General features: G+C 34.5%; 1 protein-coding gene across 4 annotated transcripts; it reads left to right on the plus strand.

The window, feature by feature from the left end:
* The first annotated feature begins 25 nt into the window (after positions 1 to 25).
* Positions 26 to 19,653, plus strand: LOC105336164 (N-acetylglucosamine-1-phosphotransferase subunits alpha/beta). Of its 4 annotated transcripts, XM_066083625.1 has the most exons (28): positions 26 to 218; positions 2,032 to 2,117; positions 2,735 to 2,854; positions 3,483 to 3,500; positions 3,910 to 4,109; positions 4,404 to 4,471; positions 4,698 to 4,829; positions 4,934 to 5,008; positions 5,091 to 5,162; positions 5,497 to 5,676; positions 5,832 to 6,126; positions 6,771 to 6,842; positions 7,050 to 7,105; positions 7,477 to 7,591; positions 7,718 to 7,929; positions 8,024 to 8,154; positions 8,291 to 8,418; positions 8,609 to 8,868; positions 9,043 to 9,239; positions 9,752 to 9,904; positions 10,254 to 10,320; positions 10,578 to 10,685; positions 10,972 to 11,008; positions 11,064 to 11,112; positions 12,736 to 12,834; positions 16,854 to 16,908; positions 17,309 to 17,512; positions 17,842 to 19,653. In XM_066083625.1, the coding sequence occupies exons 1-28, from the start codon at positions 93 to 95 to the stop codon at positions 17,938 to 17,940; spliced, it is 3,414 nt and encodes a 1,137-aa protein (XP_065939697.1). In that variant the 5' UTR covers positions 26 to 92; the 3' UTR covers positions 17,941 to 19,653. The 4 variants fall into 4 exon arrangements, 3 of the variants coding, with proteins under 3 accessions (XP_065939697.1, XP_065939698.1, XP_065939699.1); XM_066083626.1 differs by lacking the exon at positions 10,972 to 11,008 and having other exon boundaries at positions 11,027 to 11,112; XM_066083627.1 differs by lacking the exon at positions 3,483 to 3,500.
* The last annotated feature ends 765 nt before the right edge of the window (positions 19,654 to 20,418 follow it).

Raw genomic sequence — 20,418 nt, forward strand, 5'->3', positions numbered from 1 at the left:
GCGTGGCATAATTTTGAGTATCCCACAATGCTTTGCAAATCAAAGATGGCAGCTCCCATGAAAAAGTCACTCGAGTGATCACGAGTTTTATTATGCTGAAAAACTTAAGAAAAGTAATACAAAAAAGGGTATACGATGTCTTATCACACAAATATGGAATTTTTATGGTTATTGCGGCCGCTGTCATTCTGATTGTTGCAGCTCTTCATTTTGGAGAGGTGAGAAAGTCTTTGTTTTTAATTTTCCAACGTGGGCGGGGCGTTATATTTAGAAGATTTCCGAATTGAATCGATTTCAGAATTTATTTATTTCTAAAATTCTGCATTTCACACTGTCATATGATAAATGTGATAAATATTAACCTTTTTAAAACCATAATTTCTAGGAGTCTAGCACATGTACTGTACCATCATCAGTACATGTAGCATGTATATATATACACCTTGTACATAGGTAAAAAAGATGTATGAACATGTATCTGGACTTCTAAGTTCTTTGTGTAAGTGTTTAAGCACACAAAATGATAGAACGTATGCCCCTTGTACATTGATTGTACTATTACAGTCATGATCCAATTGAATACAAGCAGGTATAATTAATGACTATTAAATCATTTAGGATTCATCTATAGGGCAGCCTGTAGCCCCACTGATAAGCACTTGCTTCTGTAAGAAAATCTGAACCCTATATGTCTAATGTATAATAATCATATAACTTATAAGTGTCTGACTACAAATGTCATTATGAGTCAGACATGAAGATCTAGTAGGTGCTTGTGAGAATTTCAATATATTTCGTTTTTCTGCAACGTGCATTGATATAATGTTTTTTCCAATATCTTCTGGTTTAGTTTATTTTTAAAAATGTTATTTAGAACTGTACAGTAAAACTTGCTCTTGAAGAAATTAAAATTTTTAGTTCCTGACTTTACATTTTAATAACATGAATAAGAAAAGAATTAACTTGGTTAAAATCTATCATATATTTCTTAAGATTTTCTTTTATCTAAATTCCTTTTAAAGTCAGAATTACTGTATGGGGCATCTGTCTCAATTACCTTCTATTTGTACGAAGGATTGAACTGAATGTGGAATCATGTACCCATTAGTGTAACTGGATGGAATCCCCATGTCTTGATCAATTGATATACATAAAGACCCATGTTGGCAATGCAGCTGTTTCGTTCGTGACACACATTCCAAAACCGATCAAACCTATTTTTAATCAAATGAAAAAGAAAAGAACACACATTTACAGTGAATGAAATATTAACTCATGGTAGCATTTGGTGGCCACAGCTGTTGGTGTTATTAATAAACCAAAGAACCGTTGCTGTATTTATATTGTAAATGATAAAGCCCATTTCCTCCTATTGATAGCTACTTGCTATACAGTATGTAATGGAAAATAAATTTAAAGAGAAGTGCATTAGATAAAATTAAGAATAATGAGATGAGAATCCACAGGTGAAAATTTTATGAAAATTTAGTGTATGATCTTTTCAGTTTGGCAGTATTTGATAGTATAATATCTGCTGTTTTTGTATCACTATGAATTACTAAAATAACAAAGAATCATCCCATTTCTGTAATAGGAAATCAGAAACATTGAAGTCTGTAAATACTAATATAATAATATGATAATAAAAAAAGGTGTCCAAGTAGTGTAGTGGACAATGTCTTTTCATGGCTGCAACCCAAATTTGATCTTTATGATCGACAGTGGTAGTACATGTATATGAAAGGGTATGGTGGTTGCCCACTTGGACACATAAATTTTCTCTGGGCATTTTAGTTTCCTCCCACATTAATGAACCCCTTGTGCTAACATCTATGCCAGTGAGAGATTTTGATGTCAGTTGTAGAACTTGCTAGTCAATTGTTGTATAAAACAAAATTGATTTATTTTTAAGGAATAAAAAATAGATTTGACAATTTCATTTAAAAATTTTCTCTTTTCGAACAAATGAAATTCAAATTTTAATAATAAAATTTCTTTGTGCATCAATAAGAAATATAATCTCTTTTTCAGACTGTTCTAGAGTGGAGCCATGAAAAATATGCTGCGGTTTTCAACTCCTACAGTGATAACATTGCTGGCAGGTCATATCGCACCAGGTCAGTTGGAAATTTAAACTGCAGATGAATAGTTCACAGGTCATTCTTAAATAACATCAAGGTCATTTGTCACAGGTTATTGGCCATTCAGTTTGAGATCATAACCTGAAGTGCTAACCTAGTTTATTAAATGCATAATATATGTTTCATTTCTCACATGCTCTGTTGATTTATTGAGTAATTATCAATGCACAGAATGTTTAGTAACCGGTATAAGCTTTTCATGTAGAAATTAATCATTAAAATCTTTGATAATTTTTAATGAAATTATTGGGTATTTTTGATTTCATGAAGTCAATAGCAAAAAACAATATTTGAATATGTAGCACTGTGTTTAAGTATTTTTTTGTGTAATCATTCATTATTACATGGATTATGTACATATTCCAAAAAGGAAGTCATTCAGATCTTAGACAAACTGGCACAATTCTTTCTTGTAAAAGTGATACTTTGATCTTTCTTGCTGTATGTCCTTATGATTTTCTCTATGTCATCTTGTACAAGTTAGACCCTCTGAGTGTCAATATAATTAGTAACATCATCTGATTGTGACATTATGAACTAGTAATTCTCTCTAAGTGACATTATGTACATTTTTGACCCTCTGACCTTGACAGGCTGTGTACACCACTGCCCATTGACGTTGTGTACACCTGGGTAAATGGTACGGACACTAGACTCCTCAGTGAATTAAGGGCATTCAAAATGGGCATGGAGAAAGAACTGAACATCACCAAGTAAGTAATAGAGATTTGTGGTTTAGTGAAAGGTAAACTGCATTTGATTGAGCAATTTTCATCAGACCAGGGTAAAAAGCCTTCGGTGATAATGATTTTACAAAAAGACTTTTACTGTGATAAACCTGCCTACATGTACCGTTATATTGAGTTTAAGTTGTGGCCCTCCTTTTAGTTTCCTAGATTCTTTATATTCATTATACATGTACCTCCATAAAAAACACGTGATGGATTTGATTAACACCTGGTAATACATGTACCCCCTTCCCCCTTTGCTAAAACCCTGTCTGAAAAGTCAGTATAGATATGTTTATAGAAGATATTTATTTTAAAGATTGGTGATAAGATTGTTCTTAATAAGTACTACATTATTTGGATTAATGCATGAATAATAAATTAAGAAATATATTTACTGAAAAAACTCTACAGCACCATACAGATATTCCTATTGTGTTTGACCTTCAGGTACATTGTCCTTTCAAGGTTAAACAGGACCTAACCTTAACCCCAATGTCTGTTATAAAACCGTTTTTTTTTTCATGAAGACTCTGGGTTATTTTCTATTTGATTTATTCCTACTTTGTTAACGATACACGTACCTTTGTTTCATGGTTTTTTTTTTATCTAGGTCTGGTGTTACAGATAAGTATGTGAAAACTATGAGTAAATTAAATTTCTATTGCTAGAGGGGTTTTTTTTTTTGCAAGATGACAATCTGTATCGGTGTTACCATAATCTTGGCTTTCTATATAGGGAAGAACATATACATAGGTGTTGGAGCATGTAGTAGTTTTGATGCATTTTTTTATGTTGATCATAAAAATACATATACACAGAGCACAGGCACTTGTTTCTGAGAAAAAAATTTACCCTATAGTATAATAATAACACGTATTATTATTATACTATAGGGTAAATTTTTTTCTCAGAAACAAGTGCCTGTGATACAGAGTCCAAAAGGTTATGGAACTTCAAAGCTTTATAGAACAAAATGCCAGAAAGAAATGATCATGATAAATACTGATAAACAACATTAAATGATGGTGTTGTTACAGGGATGAGAAGTGTGTATTCACAAACTGTCTGGCCACGAGCCTGTTGGTTTTGGACCCGGTCATACCCGAGGGAACCACTCTGGAAGATCTGGGCAGAATTAGGTCGGAGTTCTCAGAGGCCACACGGACATTCACTGTCCAATCCAGCACCACCTCCAGCATCAACTACACTGTGGTGGAGTTCCCACACAAACAGCAAGGTCTCTTTCTCTCTCTCTCTCTCTCCTTTGACAGAAGTATGTTGTACATGTGATATTATACCCTGATATCATACTGATGCCCAACACTGTAAATTTTTATTTAATTTGGCTCTGTATTCTATTCAGCATTTTTGGTGGATCATAGCTGCTGCTAATTGAAGCACATCACTAAATGTTATGTGCATTTATGAATGATTATTTTTCTTAGTTTTTTACAGTTTATTCCATTTGTCATTTTCGGGCTAGTCGTCTCTGTTAGGGATCATTTATCATTTATTCTGTTTGTATTTTCAGTTCTCTCCCTGAGAAATCAGACACTTTTCATTGGAAAGCAAAATTTCTCCATGGCCCAGGGATTTTTTGTAAGTTGGTTTGTTAACCTCATAGATTGATCATATTAATCATTATTTTAGAAAATCATTAATTAATAGTGTTGAATTTATGAGTATCATAGATGTGGTATCAGGAGACTTTGTCTTAAGCTTGTGTGTCTCTACAGAGGTTTTTTTACTCTGTCGCAGACATGGTCATAGGGATTTCATTCTAATGTTTGAGTGTCTTCACAGAGCTTTTTATTTTTTGTCATAGACCAGCGATTGGACGGTACACAGCAGCATCCTCCTATCTGACACAATCATCATGGCTGGGTTCCCCTCCAAATACTCCGAACACGAACTCAAAGAAAAACTGCCAGAAAATACCAGGGAGGGCATTGAGAAGGTGAATATATTCCCTTATTCTGATTGCCAGCAGTATCAGTTGATTTTACTATCTCTTAATAGATGCACTCCAGACTTTAGCATGAGACATGCTATGTTTTGTAGATCACCTATGACACAGAATCTGGGCTGGCTGTTTTATACGTACCAAACAAGAAGGCCTTTGATACTCTAGTTACTGTAAGTTCATTCCCAAATTCTTTAGACATTATTCTTGAAATAAGCTTGATGATAAAACAGAGTCCTTTGTTTGTATTTCCAGGTCCGGAACATTTCCATTGATGGTAAACAGCCCACGCTGAACGCTGCCAACCTGGTGTGGGACCTCAGGGATGTAAGTGTGCCAAGGTCAAAGGTCAAACCCTGTTAGGTGACCTATACACTATGTAGAATTTATACCTAATGGAAAATAGGTGATCCAAGATATTGTTTATTTTTTATGGGAGCTTTAGTTAAAAAACACTTTAAATACAACATAGCCTGCATATGTACATCATGTTTCCTACTAGTAGTTAAAATGGTTTATACAAAAAGTTGTATTTTCCAAATATAATTCATTTCTGTAAGAGAATATTCCCTGTAAGATGGAGATGTACATCTACTTTTAAATATCTGTATTTTGCACAATGTAGTTTGCATTCATAACAATGTCTGATAAATACTTGTAGTTTAGCCGAGATGAGGATATCTCGAGCAGTAGATTTGAAGACAATGATGAGCTGAGATATTCCTTGAGATCGGTGGAGAAGTTTGCCCCCTGGGTGAGACATGTCTTTATTGTGACCAACGGACAGATTCCTCATTGGTTAGATTTGGAAAACCCCAGGGTTTCTATTGTGACTCATGAGGTATGCATATATATCATTCATTCTTTAAGTTAACACTCTCTGTGATCTTAAACAACAACTTGTATAACAAATTATAATTCATGTATTGTAGCTGAATATATAAGCCATTATATGTGAACAAAGAGTACAATATACATTTGATTGTAAATTGACAGGAAATTTTCCCAAACAAGACCCACCTTCCGACTTTCAGTTCTCCGGCCATAGAGGCCAACATCCATCGGATCCCAGGACTGTCCAAGAAGTTCATTTATATGAACGACGACGTTATGTTTGGTAGGGAGGTGTGGCCCGAGGATTTCTACACCCAGGCCACGGGGCAGCGGGTCTACCTGACGTGGCCCGTACCCAGCTGTCAGGAAGGCTGTCCGTCCACCTGGATCAATGACGGATACTGTGACAAGGCGTGTAACAACTCGGAGTGCGAGTACGACGGCGGCGACTGTACAGGTGGGCTTTCTACCTGTCAAGTACTGTGGAACCTTTTTCTTTCGTGGGGGTCAATGTTTGGTAGCTAGCCAAATTTTTCCTGGTTAATGGGGACATAATGTCGTTGGTAGAAAGTTGAAATTTTAATAGATATTAAACAAATGCTTGTACATGCATATACAATCGTGGGGATGTAAATTCTTGGGCAAGGGTTACCCACAAAAGCCTGGAACATTGGTCCCCCACGAACAATGATGATTCCACAGTAATCAAATTGTCACCGAGTGTATTGTGAAGATTTTTTACATTAACAGATATCTATGAAAAATACTTTCAACTCAGTTTACAAAGTTTTAAATATGGTAGCAGAAATACAGTTTTATATTTTTTATTCCATTTAATTCATGAATTTAATAATCTGCTATAGGTAACAGTCAATGAATCTAGTGCATGAAAAAAGACCCTGCCATCACCAACTTTCCTTAAGTCAATACTTGACCTTAAGTCTGAGTTTTGACTTTAAATTTATGCACTTTTCTATGAAGGATATGAGTTGAGGACTGAGTTGAGCAATATGAACATTTTGGTGACAGTGGGTTTGTACAGGTATGTAATGATAATACATGTTCCTGAGTAATAACTGATGTTTTTTTTTGTGTGTCCAGGTGAAGCTGCCCAGTCTGGTGGGGGTGGGGCTCAGTGGCCAGGGTATGGGTACAACTCAGAGAGTGAAGTCAGTGAGTATAAGTGGACTGAGTATTTCACCTTTCAAGAAGTTACATATTTAATGACAAAAGCTTTTAAAGTTAAAGTAAGGATTTTGAATTACAAAATGTAGCTCATCTCTTGTCTGACCAGGGTTTTGATGATCTCTCTCTCTCTCTCTCTCTCTCTCTCTCTCTCTCTCATCCTATCATTTTATGAACCCTTGTTTCCTTTGACAGAGTACTGTAACAAAGGCTGTGCCACCTCCTGGCTGGCTGACCGATACTGTGACACTGTGAGTACGACTTACACACCTGTAAACACTATAAATAATGTAATAAACAATGGTTACCCTCTAAAACGTTGCACATGTATTGTGAACTTTGTCCACTTTTATGGTTACCTGTTCCTGCTTTGTGTACTTAAAACTCAAAATGTGATTTAAAATATTACATAAATATCATACAATATTGTTCAACAGTTCATTATCTTCTCAAGTTATCTTAGATTTGTTATAATTGAAATTATTTTGAAACTATCTTTAAGTATCTCAAACTAATAGCTAAGCATCAACATATAAGAAAACTTAAGGGAACGCAACTCTTGGATCATAACTCTCCAACTTTTTAGGGATGTGCTGTACGTGTGTTTTTGTTTTATCTTCAGTCTTGCAATGTACACAACTGTGGATATGATGTTGGAGATTGTGGAGTGAATAATTACAGAGATCTGTATGAGATCAAGATATACAGGAACTCTACCTACTATAAAGTCCCACCAGGTGAGTCAATAATCAATATGTGTGAATGTAAGAGGATTTTAAATGTATGAACATATATCCTAAAGCTTGTTAAAAAAATTTGCTTACATTCAAATACGAGTATGGTCAACTTGTAATATTTTCCAGGGGAGACAATTGTCTTTCTAAACCTGACAGACTTGACTGGTTCTGAGGGTTCCATATCATCTGCGACCCACAACAAGTCAGAGGTTGTCCGTCTGGCATCAGTGGCTAACAAGTTTAAGGTCATCACGGTCCTCCTGTACGCCGACCACAACAAAACAGCCATTTATTTCCAGTTAAAAGGTCACACTGGTAACGACAGTAACTCATTCAACGTACGTACATTTCAGTGTTTGGGTATGTTATTACAACAGTTTTTGGTTTGAGGAGTAGAAGGTGTATTGTTTTAAATATTTCTGTACCTTACAGTACAGCTTCACCCTACTGACAGACACGAAACAGAAGCCATCTAAGCTTTCCCTGGGGGTCAGTAATACCACACAGAGTAATGTGACCACCACAGAGAAACCCTACATCTACGACATCCCAAAACACAAGAGGTTAGTTCTAGTCCAAAAACCAAAGAGCTTAGACTGTTTTTCATCCATTTCTCAGCATGATCAAGAAATTGCCTGTTGGGATGATTTTATAGAATCATGCCATGTTTTGATAAAATACATTTACTTGTAATTTTAGAGGTCCCCAAAAACCAGCCAAAGTATACAAGTATCCCACAATGCCTCAATCTGTCAACCTTAGTTCAGAGACTTTACCCGAAGAATTCAAGGAAGAATTAAAATCAATTCAACAGCAGTTTGAAAGTGGTATGTTCAAGAGTTCATTCATACAAGTACATTACTTGAATCCAAAACTGTTATAGCCTTTAAAAGGCCAAAAATAGAACTGTTAAGAGACGTTGTTTATTTGACTAATGTAGTACTGGTACTATTTACGAAAGTCATAATTTAATTTGAAGTTTTAGTAATATTTTAATAACAAAAAATCTTATTTTAGGGGAATTAACTGAAAAAGGGTTCCACATTAAACAAGCTTCCTTGTGGGACAGGTACCAAAAATACCTCCAAGAAAATCATCAGGAGGTGTTCCAGGGGCGGGGCCTGCTGTCTGTCATCAGGATGCAGAATCAGCCAATCAGAAAGGAGAACACTCTCAGTCTGGTAGACGTTGACCTTGACAATGTCATCAGGGCAGGGAGTGAGCCAGAGAGGAATCTCCCCTGGGAACGACTAGGCGTATTCAAGAAATTAAAAGAGGTACTAGCAGGTCCATGAAATTCAACTTTAGGTTGTCCAGCATGTACAGTTTATATGTATTCATTGCTTCAAACCGCTTGATTGTCAGAAAAAACTCAAGTACAAGTCAATCATGCATCTTGAGATATTCCTAAGTGTCATTGATGTACCGGTACATTTATGTGTACTTTTAAGGAAAAAGAAAATCAGCAGACCAAGGAAGAGTACACTGTGTTAGAGTTCAGAGGTCGTCAGCTCCTTGACACATTTGGAGACTCCTTGCGCCACGTTAACCGGCTGTATAACAAGGCATTCGGATACACGGCTCGGAAGGTCCCTGGTCACATGCCACACATGGTCGACAAGGACATCATGAATGAACTTCATGAGAGGTGAATGGAGGTTCTCATATGAATTGTTTTGTATTTTTAATACCAAAGTCAAGTCACTCCTATTGACTTTGACTTTATAATGCACTGAATTTTAATTTGTTTAAGTACTAAAGACTTCTGAGGTCTAGATCTTTCAAAGGTTTTGATTCTGCTACCTCACTGCTTTGAAACACAAAGTTGAATCTGATTAAGGATCTCCGATCTTCAGCCCAAAGTATTTTTTTCATCCTGAAAATGTTATTTACCCTGCAAACTTTATAAATGAAATTTGTTGATGGTACCCATGTATTTTATGAAATTATTGCATTTTTGGCCACAATAAATATAATTGAATAAATAATGTATACAAGTTGAGATCAAATTAGAAAAAAAATGTCTCTACTAATAAACATACTGTACTGTTTCAAAGCAGTAAAATATGCCATTACCAATTTAATGCAAAGAATTTACAACAGTTTAACAAACAAGACTGCTACAATAAATATTGGACGTTTGCTTTGAATTATCTTCAGGTTTCCTGCCGAGTTTGAGGTGACTTCATCAAACAAGATACGCAGCAGGAACGACATGCAGTTTGCCTTTTCCTACTTCTACTATTTAATGGGCGTCACTAGGAACAGGACGGCAGAGGAGATATTTGAAGAACTCGACACAGATCACTCGGGGTAGGTGGTTAATGATGGAGTACATGTATAATCAGGGGGAAATATGATTCAAATAAACCAAAGCTTTACAGAAACCAAGAAAATGATGAGATCATTGAATAGAAGCGTCTTATAAAAACTTGGTGGGAACTTTGAAGTTTGAGGCTCCGCTAATTATGAATGAGAATGTGTTTGAAAATAAATTTAGTAAAAGAAATCCAGAAGACTGAAAAATGATGCTTATTAAATCTTGTCAGCTTATTGGTTATATATTAGTGAAAAGTGAATTTTCTTAAATGAAAGTAACTTTTGAATCATTAAACATGTTTTGTGCACTGATGACTTTTATATTGTATTAAATATTTTACAGGGTTCTGTCAGACAGAGAAATCAGGACCCTGGCCACCAGGATGAATGACCTGCCCCTGGATCTACAGGTGAGAGTTGCTTCTCTTTATGAATTGTGAAAGTCATTGACTCGTTATTTAAGGTTTTCCATTTGTCTGTGGATTGTTAATTAATGCTGTGAACTCGTTACTTACTCCGTTAGTCTGTTTATCATAAATGCTGTGGTCTAAATATTTGAGTTGTTTCATCTGCATGGATCATTCAATCATTTAATGTACCAGTACCAGGTTTGTACCTCTCTATAAGACAGAGTTGCTCCTCTTGACTCCCTCTGTGCTTTTTTCAGATGCTGACTAATCTTGAAGAGGTGTTCATCAACTGCAGTCTCTCTCCAAATGTCAGTACAGAGGTACCCCGAGGGCAGGAGCCCGAGGACTACTACGACAAGAGAATGGTAGGGAATATATCAACTGCTGAGAAAGAAAATGTACTATTCATTAGAGGAGGTGAATTTGTCCTCTGTATGTTCATAGAATTTGTTCACAAGCAGTAATGAATTTGTCCCCTATATCTTCATTTGAATTTGTTCATAAGCAGTGCTGACTTTGTCCCCCTGTATATTTCTAATTTTTTTACAAGCAGTAATGAATTCGTCCCCTGTATGTTTATCTATTTATACTTACAGCCTCAAGTCACATGGTCTCTATTCACTCAATGTCAAGGTCTATTTATACTTACAGCCTCAAGTCACATGGTCTCTATTCACTCAATGTCAAGGTCTATTTATACTTACAGCCTCAAGTCAAATGGTCTCTATTCACTCAATGTCAAGGGGTCAAGGACAAAATAAAGAAACATTTTCCTCCAGTCAACAAATACAGGTAAATTGCTTGTTAGTATAATAGATTTGGTTTTTATATGGAAAATTTGAATTCATTTTGCAGTGTTGATATATTAATTAAAAAATGAGTGGGGTAATGTTTCTTTGTATTACTTTTCAATTGTGGGATTTGAAATCTGATTTTGGCTCTTAGAGCTTTAGCCCTTTAAATAACACAACAAAGTCTTTGGGTCAGTGCTATCGGGTAGACCAACAAAATGTCGTGAATGAAGATCCATCATAAAACTTCTTATTTAATTTATGCAAAATTTATGAAGAACAGATTTATTGTTTAAAGATGAAGAACAGATAAAGAACCTGAAGTGTTTTTAAAAATTAAGATAAAACAGTGAATAGTCAAAAAATGATCCCTTAGCTTTGAGATCTATCTTTGGTCAGATGATTGACTATATTGTGGTTTTTGGGAGTTGATTTTTAATCAACTCTCCTATGCAGTTACTCTGGCAAACCAAAACTGAAACAGTGTTTGGACCTAAACTCAAATCATCACCACTGACAAGACTTAGTTCTTGAAAATTGATAAATTCGATGTAATGTTTGCTGAAGCATTTTTTTTTAATGAAACTTATTTATGAATACCTTAAAAATAGTCAGATTTTAAATAGTACGAACAATTTAGATATTTTTTGCAGTCATATGTATTCCTACACCAGAGTTCAATATAGTCTCGTTCAACCATAGACTGTCTCCGTAAATCTCCGACAAGCAGAGAGTCAGTCTATACATGTATTTAGAGGTCTCATCATCAAGCTATCACGCGACCTGGTGTTGGCAGAGAGTACCTCTTGCTTTCGGAGATTAACGGAGAAAGCTGAGCATCTGGTTGAACGAGACTAGAGTTTATTATTGCATGGATCCATTACAATTTTTGAAATATTTCGATTACCCGAAAGTCCGAGAATTCATATTATAAAAGTGTGCGTAATTCAAGTACAGATTATAAACTACTTGCCAAGCAAAATAACATAAACTACTTGCCAAGCAAAATAACATAAACTACTTGCCAAGCAAAATAACATAAACTACTTGCCAAGCAAAATAACATATCGTTGATTTTAAAATAAATAATAATCGATAAAATCCACTCCCGTCAGTACTTCAGTACTTTGATTGCCTTTTGTTTATATGTGTTCTCTACCAATCTTCATTTGATATCAAAAGAGAAACAGCCAAAGGCATGTTTTAAATCACTACAGTCTGCAAAAACTTTATGTACTAAATTTCATTTTTGTGAGAATGTCAAGATTAACACTTGTCAGTCTAGGACAAACTTGTCACCATTTCAGCTAATCATACTAACCAATATCACAGTAGTCAGGTTGCAATTTGTAGAAACAATGTTATTTACCTGTCTACGAGATCCTATTTTCTAATTATGAATTATACAGAAATAATGGAATGTTGATATACTACATGTTATTTTTGTGATATCTATGGCACATTCTTTTCTCTGGATTTTCAACTACATGTATTAAAAAGTTAAAATGATGGAACATCATCAAACTGTACAAATCCATATCCATTTCAGCATTTAGAATTTGGTTTAAAAACAGATATTTGTCTTATTTTATTGTATTTATCGATAATTTGTTTATCAAAACAGATATATAACAGATGAAGACAGTGAAATAGCATTCAAGATGATTAAAACAAATGGCTCCACAGTGGTGGGACAGCTGGATGATGTACGAAAAAATCCAAAGTAAGTGCCTTAGTTCTGTTAAATAAATTTGCACACAAACCAAAAGTAAGTGTCTCAAGTCTGTTAGATAAATAATTTAAAAACTCCAAATATGAGGGCTGTTATAAAAGTTTGCGGACACTGTAATTCATGGAAAAATTACTTTTTACTTTGAAGGATGACATATGTTTTATCAAATGACTGTCAATTCAAAATAAGTATGCAAAAAATCAGATTATTTAATAATTTTTCATAATATGCAGCGATTTTTACTTAGCATATGAATTGGATTTATGGAGCACTATTTCATTTAAGGAATGAATTCAATATTTATTTGTTTTATACGATATAAAATGGTTTGGGGCAGTTTACGCTTTATAAACCGCGAAGCAGTTTATAAAAAAGCGTAAACTGTTTCAAACCATTTTATATCGTATAAAACTAGTAAATATTGAATTCATTGCTTATAATTTAATTTTTTACTCTGCATTGTAGATGAAAACGGTCATTTGACCTTTAAAATGACGTAAAATTGTACAAAATTTAAACGTAACGTCAGGCGTATTGATACGTTTTGACGTTATTCCTACTATGACGTAGGCAACATTCTTTATACGATATAAAATAATTTTTTAGCCAATCAGAAAGCGCGTTACAACCAGAATTAAATTATATTTCCATGAGGTTGTGTGGCGTCAAACAACTGGAATGCAAACCTGTCACTCTTTTTCCTAAGTAAACACCTATCAGTTCCACTCACTTTTTATTTTTTTAACCCATTTATATTACCATGATTTGTTAAGTTTTTGTGTAATTAATGTCTTTTGTGGCATACTGTAGGTTGAAAAATCTCTGTCCACACAGTTTTAGCTTACCGGTAAAATAAGGAAAAAAACAAAATCCATAGATGCCAGATCCAGGCTGTATGGAGGGTTTGTTACAGTCCGGTTTGTCATAAAAAATATCAGTCCTTCCACCTTTATCATTATGATGCCATTGGTAAACCATTGTCCTAGACACATGGGGGCCATCTTCAGCAGCATCTAAGAACATTTTGGTCTCAATCAGAGATTTTCCTACTTGCACACAAACTAAATGGAGATCATGGAGCACCAGGCTATCATTAAAAAGCCTGGTGCTCCAAGATCTCCATTTAATGTATTTGACTTGATTTTTAAGTGTTGGGCATCAATATTTGGCAATAAAATGGTAAGAAATTCTTAAATTTAATTGAAACTTTCATGACATTTATAAGTTATTGTTACATCACCTGAAATATCATAAATTTTTATCCTCTTAAATGGTGCATTTACTTGAATAAGAAAAATGCGTACAGAATAAAAAAAATAAAATTAAAAAATGGACATGCTTCGTGAAACATATCTTATCATAATAATATGCTGTATATTTTTATGGTGCATTTGAAAAAAACAAAGAAATATTTACATATTTACTAGAAAATACTCCAAGTTTAAATTTGAAAAGTTTCGCTGGTATCATGTGAATAGTTGGTTCACAACCAAACTTGTTCGCGAGCTTTTCTAACATCCCTCATAGGTATCTTATTATACCCCCCACAAACAAAGTTTGGGGGGGTATATAGGAATCACCTTGTCCGTCTGTCCGTCCGTCTGTCCGTCCATCTGTCCGTCTGTCCGTCCGTCTGTCTGTGCAATCGTGTCCGGTCCATATCTTTCTTATGGAGAAACATTGAAAGTTCTTACCTCACACAAAGATTGCTTATGACCTAAGGGTGTGTCATGACCTTGACCAAAGGTCATTTGGGAAAGGTCAAGGTCACTGGCAGAAAAAATGCAAAATTTGTGTCCTGTCCATATCTTTCTTACGGGGAAACATTGGAAGTTTTTACTACACACAATGATTGCTTATGACCTAAGGGTGTGTCATGACCTTGACCCAAGGTCATTCGGGCAAGGTCAAGATCACTGGCAGAAAAAATGCAAAATTTGTGTTTGGTCTATATCTTCCTTAAAGAGAAGCATTAAATGTTCTTACTTCACACAAAGATTGCTTATGACCTAAGGGTGTGTCATGACCTTGACCCAAGGTCATTTGGGAAAGGTCAAGGTCACTGGCAGAATAAATGCAAAATTTGTGTCCGGTCCATATCTTTCTTATGGGGAAACATTGGAAGTTTTTACTACACACAATGATTGCTTATGACCTAAGGGTGTGTCATGACCTTGACCCAAGGTCATTCGGGCAAGGTCAAGATCACTGGCAGAAAAAATGCAAAATTTGTGTTTGGTCTATATCTTCCTTAAAGAGAAGCATTAAATGTTCTTACTTCACACAAAGATTGCTTATGACCTAAGGGTGTGTCATGACCTTGACCCAAGGTCATTTGGGAAAGGTCAAGGTCACTGGCAGAATAAATGCAAAATTTGTGTCCGGTCCATATCTTTCTTATGGGGAAACATTGGAAGTTTTTACTTCACACAAAGATTGCTTATGACCTAAGGGTGTGTCATGACCTTGACCCAAGGTCATTTGAGGAAGTTCAAGGTCATTGTTTCAAAAATGCTAAATTCTGTCTGTGTCATGTCTTGTATTAATGGAAATATTAGAAGCTAAAATTTGACACAAAGCTTGCCTGTATCAGGCCATATAAAACTATTTTTAGACTCTCATCCCCGTATCTTTGAAAATGGCCTGCCCCAATGAATTTTTTTTTTTTGGAAAAAAAAAATGTGTGGAAAAAAAAACATGGAAAAAATCCGGCTCAGTATACCAATAATTCAAAATGTTTAAATATTAAATTTTTCTTAGCGGGGGGTATCAATTGTGAGCTTGCTCACAGTACCTCTAGTTTCTTTTGGATAGTTCATGTGAAAACCTAAAGTAACTACCCTCAGATGAATAAATGACTTAATTAAGCTCAGATCTAAATCACAAAGGAAGTACCTCAATTCTGTTTATAGATAATTGACTAAGAAATTAAATCAAAACAAGTGAGACTTATAGAACAGTTGGGAATTGTTGCTCAGGTGAGCATTGTAGTCAAAGGGCCTCAAACAGTGGCATATATTTTTCCAACTTAATGAGGCAGAGAACAGTTCAAGTACGCTCGCTATTGCGCAGCATTTTCTTTGCGTTGTGACATCATCTTTTTGATTGGTTGATGCCATGGTGTTATGGTTTCAACTACAGATATGCAACAAAATTTGTCAAAAAAAGCTTGTGTGAGGCGCAAAATTGATATTATATTATAGCATTAAATTCTGATTTTTTGAAGTATACAGTCTCATAACCGCAGCGGTGTGTGCATACAAATTGAGTAACGCGCGTTAGCATGTTATGAAAATTTGTATGCACACATCGCTGCAGTTATGAGATTGTATACCGGTACTTCAAAAAATCATGATTTAATGCTTTTATTTACATTTTTTTTAAACTTCTTGCCTTGTCTTCAAATGTGATTTATACCTTAAAATTTCTATCTTATCCTAATCTGTCATGTTTTCTTACCTGCCTAGTAAATATAGGTTAATACATGTACTTAAGACAATGACCATATATTTTATATTTTGACCCTTAATATGTGATGTTATATCTTATTTTTATTACTTAGTGATGTCGAAGTGTTTTTATAATACTCTATAGATCATATGTCTGCCTTTGTCAAATAAAAAATAGCCAATAAAATTATCAGACAAATCTTTGAAATTGGGCAAACAAAAAAAAATTTTTTAAGACCCAAATTAACTTTGAGATGACCCTCTGAACAAACAATGTGGTAAATGTCTGATTTTTTCATCTTAAGAAAATAATTATATCAGTAAAAATTCATGTAAAAAATTTCATTTGCATAAAAATGTAGGGCGGAACAAATTAGACCCGGACTCACTAGTGATTTGAATATCCTAAATATGTGGGAATTCCAAAGATATGCTTTACACCAAATCCAATGGGTAATTTCATTAAACATGATAAGAAACTCAGTGATTAGCTTTAAGCTTTTCAGTAAGAACTTTTAATTCATTTTATCATTGATGACACTGTGTTATTTAAATTTCCAGGAAATTCATTTGCCTTAATGACAACATTGATCATGAAAGTGAAGATGCAAAAACTGTAAGTATTTCATGCATCCGAAAGCATTTGTTAATTATCACCCAAATGATATCACTGCTTTCAACTGATGTAGACACTTCTACATTTTTTATAAAAATTTACATATAGAGTTAATCATTATGATAAAGGCGCAATAAGGATGGGTTGCTTGAATTTCATCAATTTGCAACAGTGTTGTCTAAAAAAAATTAGCAATTTTATTTAGATTTGAGATTTGATGTCATGTTGTAATCTTAGTTGTTAATGCAACGAAATTGATTTTAAGTTATACTGACTCTTATATCAGAGAAACAAATTACTGGAATGAAGCATGATTTATTTGTAAAATTGATCTTAATTCATGATAAGTGTGAATTTTGATAGTAAATGCTGTTCATCAAATTGTTTTTTCCTTTTACAGGTAAAAGCCATACTTCACGACTTTTATGAGTCTGTTTTTCCGCTTCGCTCTCAGTTTGAGCTTCCTCTAGAATATCGGAATCGTTTTATCCATGTGGATGAGCTGCGAGAGTGGAAGGCGTACAGGGATTGGATGAAGCTTCTGACCCACATCTCTATCATATTACTTGTACTATTAATTGTCTCATCTTATTTCTCTGATCAAGTAAGTTATTGCAGGAACACCCATTACCCAAACACCAATTGTCTTTGCTTTTTCTGAGAAAAGATATATCTAATACTGCATCGATCAATTTTGTTTATTATGATATTTTCTAAATAAATGATAGTGTAATTTACATCAGTAAAGCATGCTTAATTTATTTAAGTACGAAAGACAAATAATTTTAAATCTTATTTAATTAATCTAACTTAATTCATCATACCCGATATATTTTTTTTTTGTATTTCATTTAAAACCTGGAGGATTGACTTTGCAGCAAGTGTGAATTATACTTGATAGCCACATAATCACAACTTTCTGTTTGTTTTTAGATTGAGGCATGCTATAAGAAGTACTGCCGGCGGCGGAGGGGGTCCCCTCCCCCCAAGGACTCCCCGCCCCTCCCCACCCTCCGCATGGTCACGGTTTGACGGTGGCTGCTCTGGCTGATCACGCCAGACATTCTAATGGTGCCCATAGTCCTCCTCATGATAGTGCTCCTCTGTCTGTTTGTGACAGAAGGTTATTATTTTAGATGAACGAGTGAGCCACTCCCCCTCTCCTGATCTCTGCCCCGATCTCAATTGATACATATCAGGTGTGTAAATGTCCAACTGTGGTAAAGGTAAAAAATTATTCTGGTTCAGGCATACTAGTAAAGGAATCTAATGATTATCCTTCTCAGTTGTGGTTTATATGCCTAATCAGTTTCATAAAAATCGGATGCATGTAGTTTGAGTCAATTAGTTTGGAGAAGAGGGGGACTTTTATGTTATTGGCACCATTTTTTATGTCTGTGATCGACCAGAGCGAGAAAACAAACCATTATCTTCATTGTCTTATCATTTCTTGAGTCTTATTTGAGATATTAAGTTGAACAAATCTCATTTTGAAATTTTTGTTCTGGGTATTTGTGTGTTTACAAGTTGTGATACTCTTAGATGTAATACATATGCATAAAAAATGTTTTAGCCAAAAGAGACTAATTAGGGCCCATGTAAATTAAATCTGTATCTCTGTTTTATTTGTTTAAATTATCAACAAACAGTGTTGTGGGTTTTCTTTTACATAAAGGTTTTTTTTAATTAAAACAGAAAACTCCCATGTTGTTGAACTTCTGTGACTTAATCATGAAAGCAATATTTTACTTATAAACACATGACATTGTGTGGATTTACAAACTTAAAGTTTTGTCCTGTTTTAGACACATAGATCAAACATGAAGACAACCCTTTCACAATTATATGCTAATTCAACTTGACCACAACATAAGCTTGGGTCCTACAGGGTGTGGTCAACTTGCAGGCTCAGTAATTATCAAACACATATTTTTTTAATTTTAATTATTGGCCGTGCAGTACCACATTGTTTTTACCTGCTGTGATTTATTACAGGTACATGTAGCCATTGCCATTACCAGTTCTGTTATTCTATGATACAAATCATACTAGTATTATATTACTATTGAGTGTAATGCTCCTGCCGTTTGTAACACATTCCGCAATGAGTTTTAGTACTTACATGTCAGTACTTTGATTTACATATTTAGAAAGCTATGTTGAAAGGTATTAGCATTTGTTGTCTTATCATGTATAGCTCAAAGTTATACCATCTCTGTAACTATTCTCTTCATTGGACGATGTTCAGCAAAAATGGGATTAAATGGATTTAGTTGTGTATGATATATGTATATATTATAATGTATGAAAACTTACATGTGACTGTTTTAACAATATTTTATTTGTATGAGAAATGTGTTAGTTATGTATACATGTACATCATTGAACATATTTTGAGAAAGATTGTAAATTAAAACTATTGCTCAGAGATGTGTCTTCCCCTGAGATAGTCTCTCTGACTTGCTAAGACTATTTTTCTATTGAATTTAAAACAAGGCTGAAAATTTTAAAATCTGTCGGGTAGATCCTCCAATCTCATTGATAATACTCACATGGAGGCTCTGCAAAGCAGAGAGGTGCCTCGTTTACATCTTGTTTTCCATGTATAATTTACTGGTAAAAGTGCTTATACTGATGGAAGAGCTCAGTATGTTGGGGAAAGTACTGACTAGAAATCCAACTTAGATATGGTGGGGATCAAATATACAAAGTTGTTATTTAAGAAATAAACATCGCTTAAAGTCAGACATGTGTTTTTCTTCTTCTTTTATCAGACCTTTACAAACAAACTGATTTGTTGGAGTTATGTGTTTTATAAAATGTTAAGAGTGACATTACTAAAGTCCTGCTGTCACATCTCAGTGACGACGATGTGTGTTTGGAATTATTTTAGTGCTGGTGTTATCTCTATGTTATTTCTCAACTTCTTATAGGAACTGTAGAATAGAAACTTGTTAAATCATAAGATACTAAGTACTAGATGCTGTGAACTAACCCTTTTCCGGGACCGAACACGTTGACGTCATGCATTTATCAGTCGGTACAATTTAGAGAGATACTATTATTAAATGTCTGATAAGAAATGTTCGTAACGATAAAGTTATTACGGTTCTCGCCAAGTTTTCTCGCACGCGAATAAAAGTTGGGTTACAATATTCAATTTTAATATACCCAGAAAGTCATTGAAACGAAACGTAAAATTAGCAATATTTTTTTATTGGCAGAGGTATTACACAATATTATATCATAACGGACTGGACAGCATATCAAATGAACTTTTAATATGAATATGTAACCTAACATAATGTCTTCCCGTGCCTACTTTCATATTTATTTTCTTTCATGAATGAACAGTAGGGTCAGAAAATGTTTTTCTAATGAAGATAAAAAGGCAATGCTATTGAACGGTTTGTCTACCTAGAGCTCTCTAATTATCTGGTGGCACAGAGATATTACACAATATTATATCATAACGGACTGGACAGCATATCAAATTAAAGATAAGTTAAA

Source organism: Magallana gigas, chromosome 5, assembly GCF_963853765.1.
Source record: "Magallana gigas chromosome 5, xbMagGiga1.1, whole genome shotgun sequence".
Classification (NCBI taxonomy): Eukaryota; Metazoa; Mollusca; class Bivalvia; order Ostreida; family Ostreidae; genus Magallana; species Magallana gigas.

What these genes read in the sequence shown, in the direction of transcription:
- LOC105336164 (XM_066083625.1), top strand. Translation starts at nt 93, where the DNA reads ATGCTGAAAAACTTAAGAAAAGTAATACAAAAAAGGGTATACGATGTC. An exon ending in ACCTGCCCCTGGATCTACAG is followed by an intron (nt 10,321 to 10,577) that starts GTGAGAGTTGCT and finishes TGCTTTTTTCAG; the next exon opens with ATGCTGACTAATCTTGAAGA. An exon ending in AAAGTGAAGATGCAAAAACT is followed by an intron (nt 16,909 to 17,308) that starts GTAAGTATTTCA and finishes TTCCTTTTACAG; the next exon opens with GTAAAAGCCATACTTCACGA.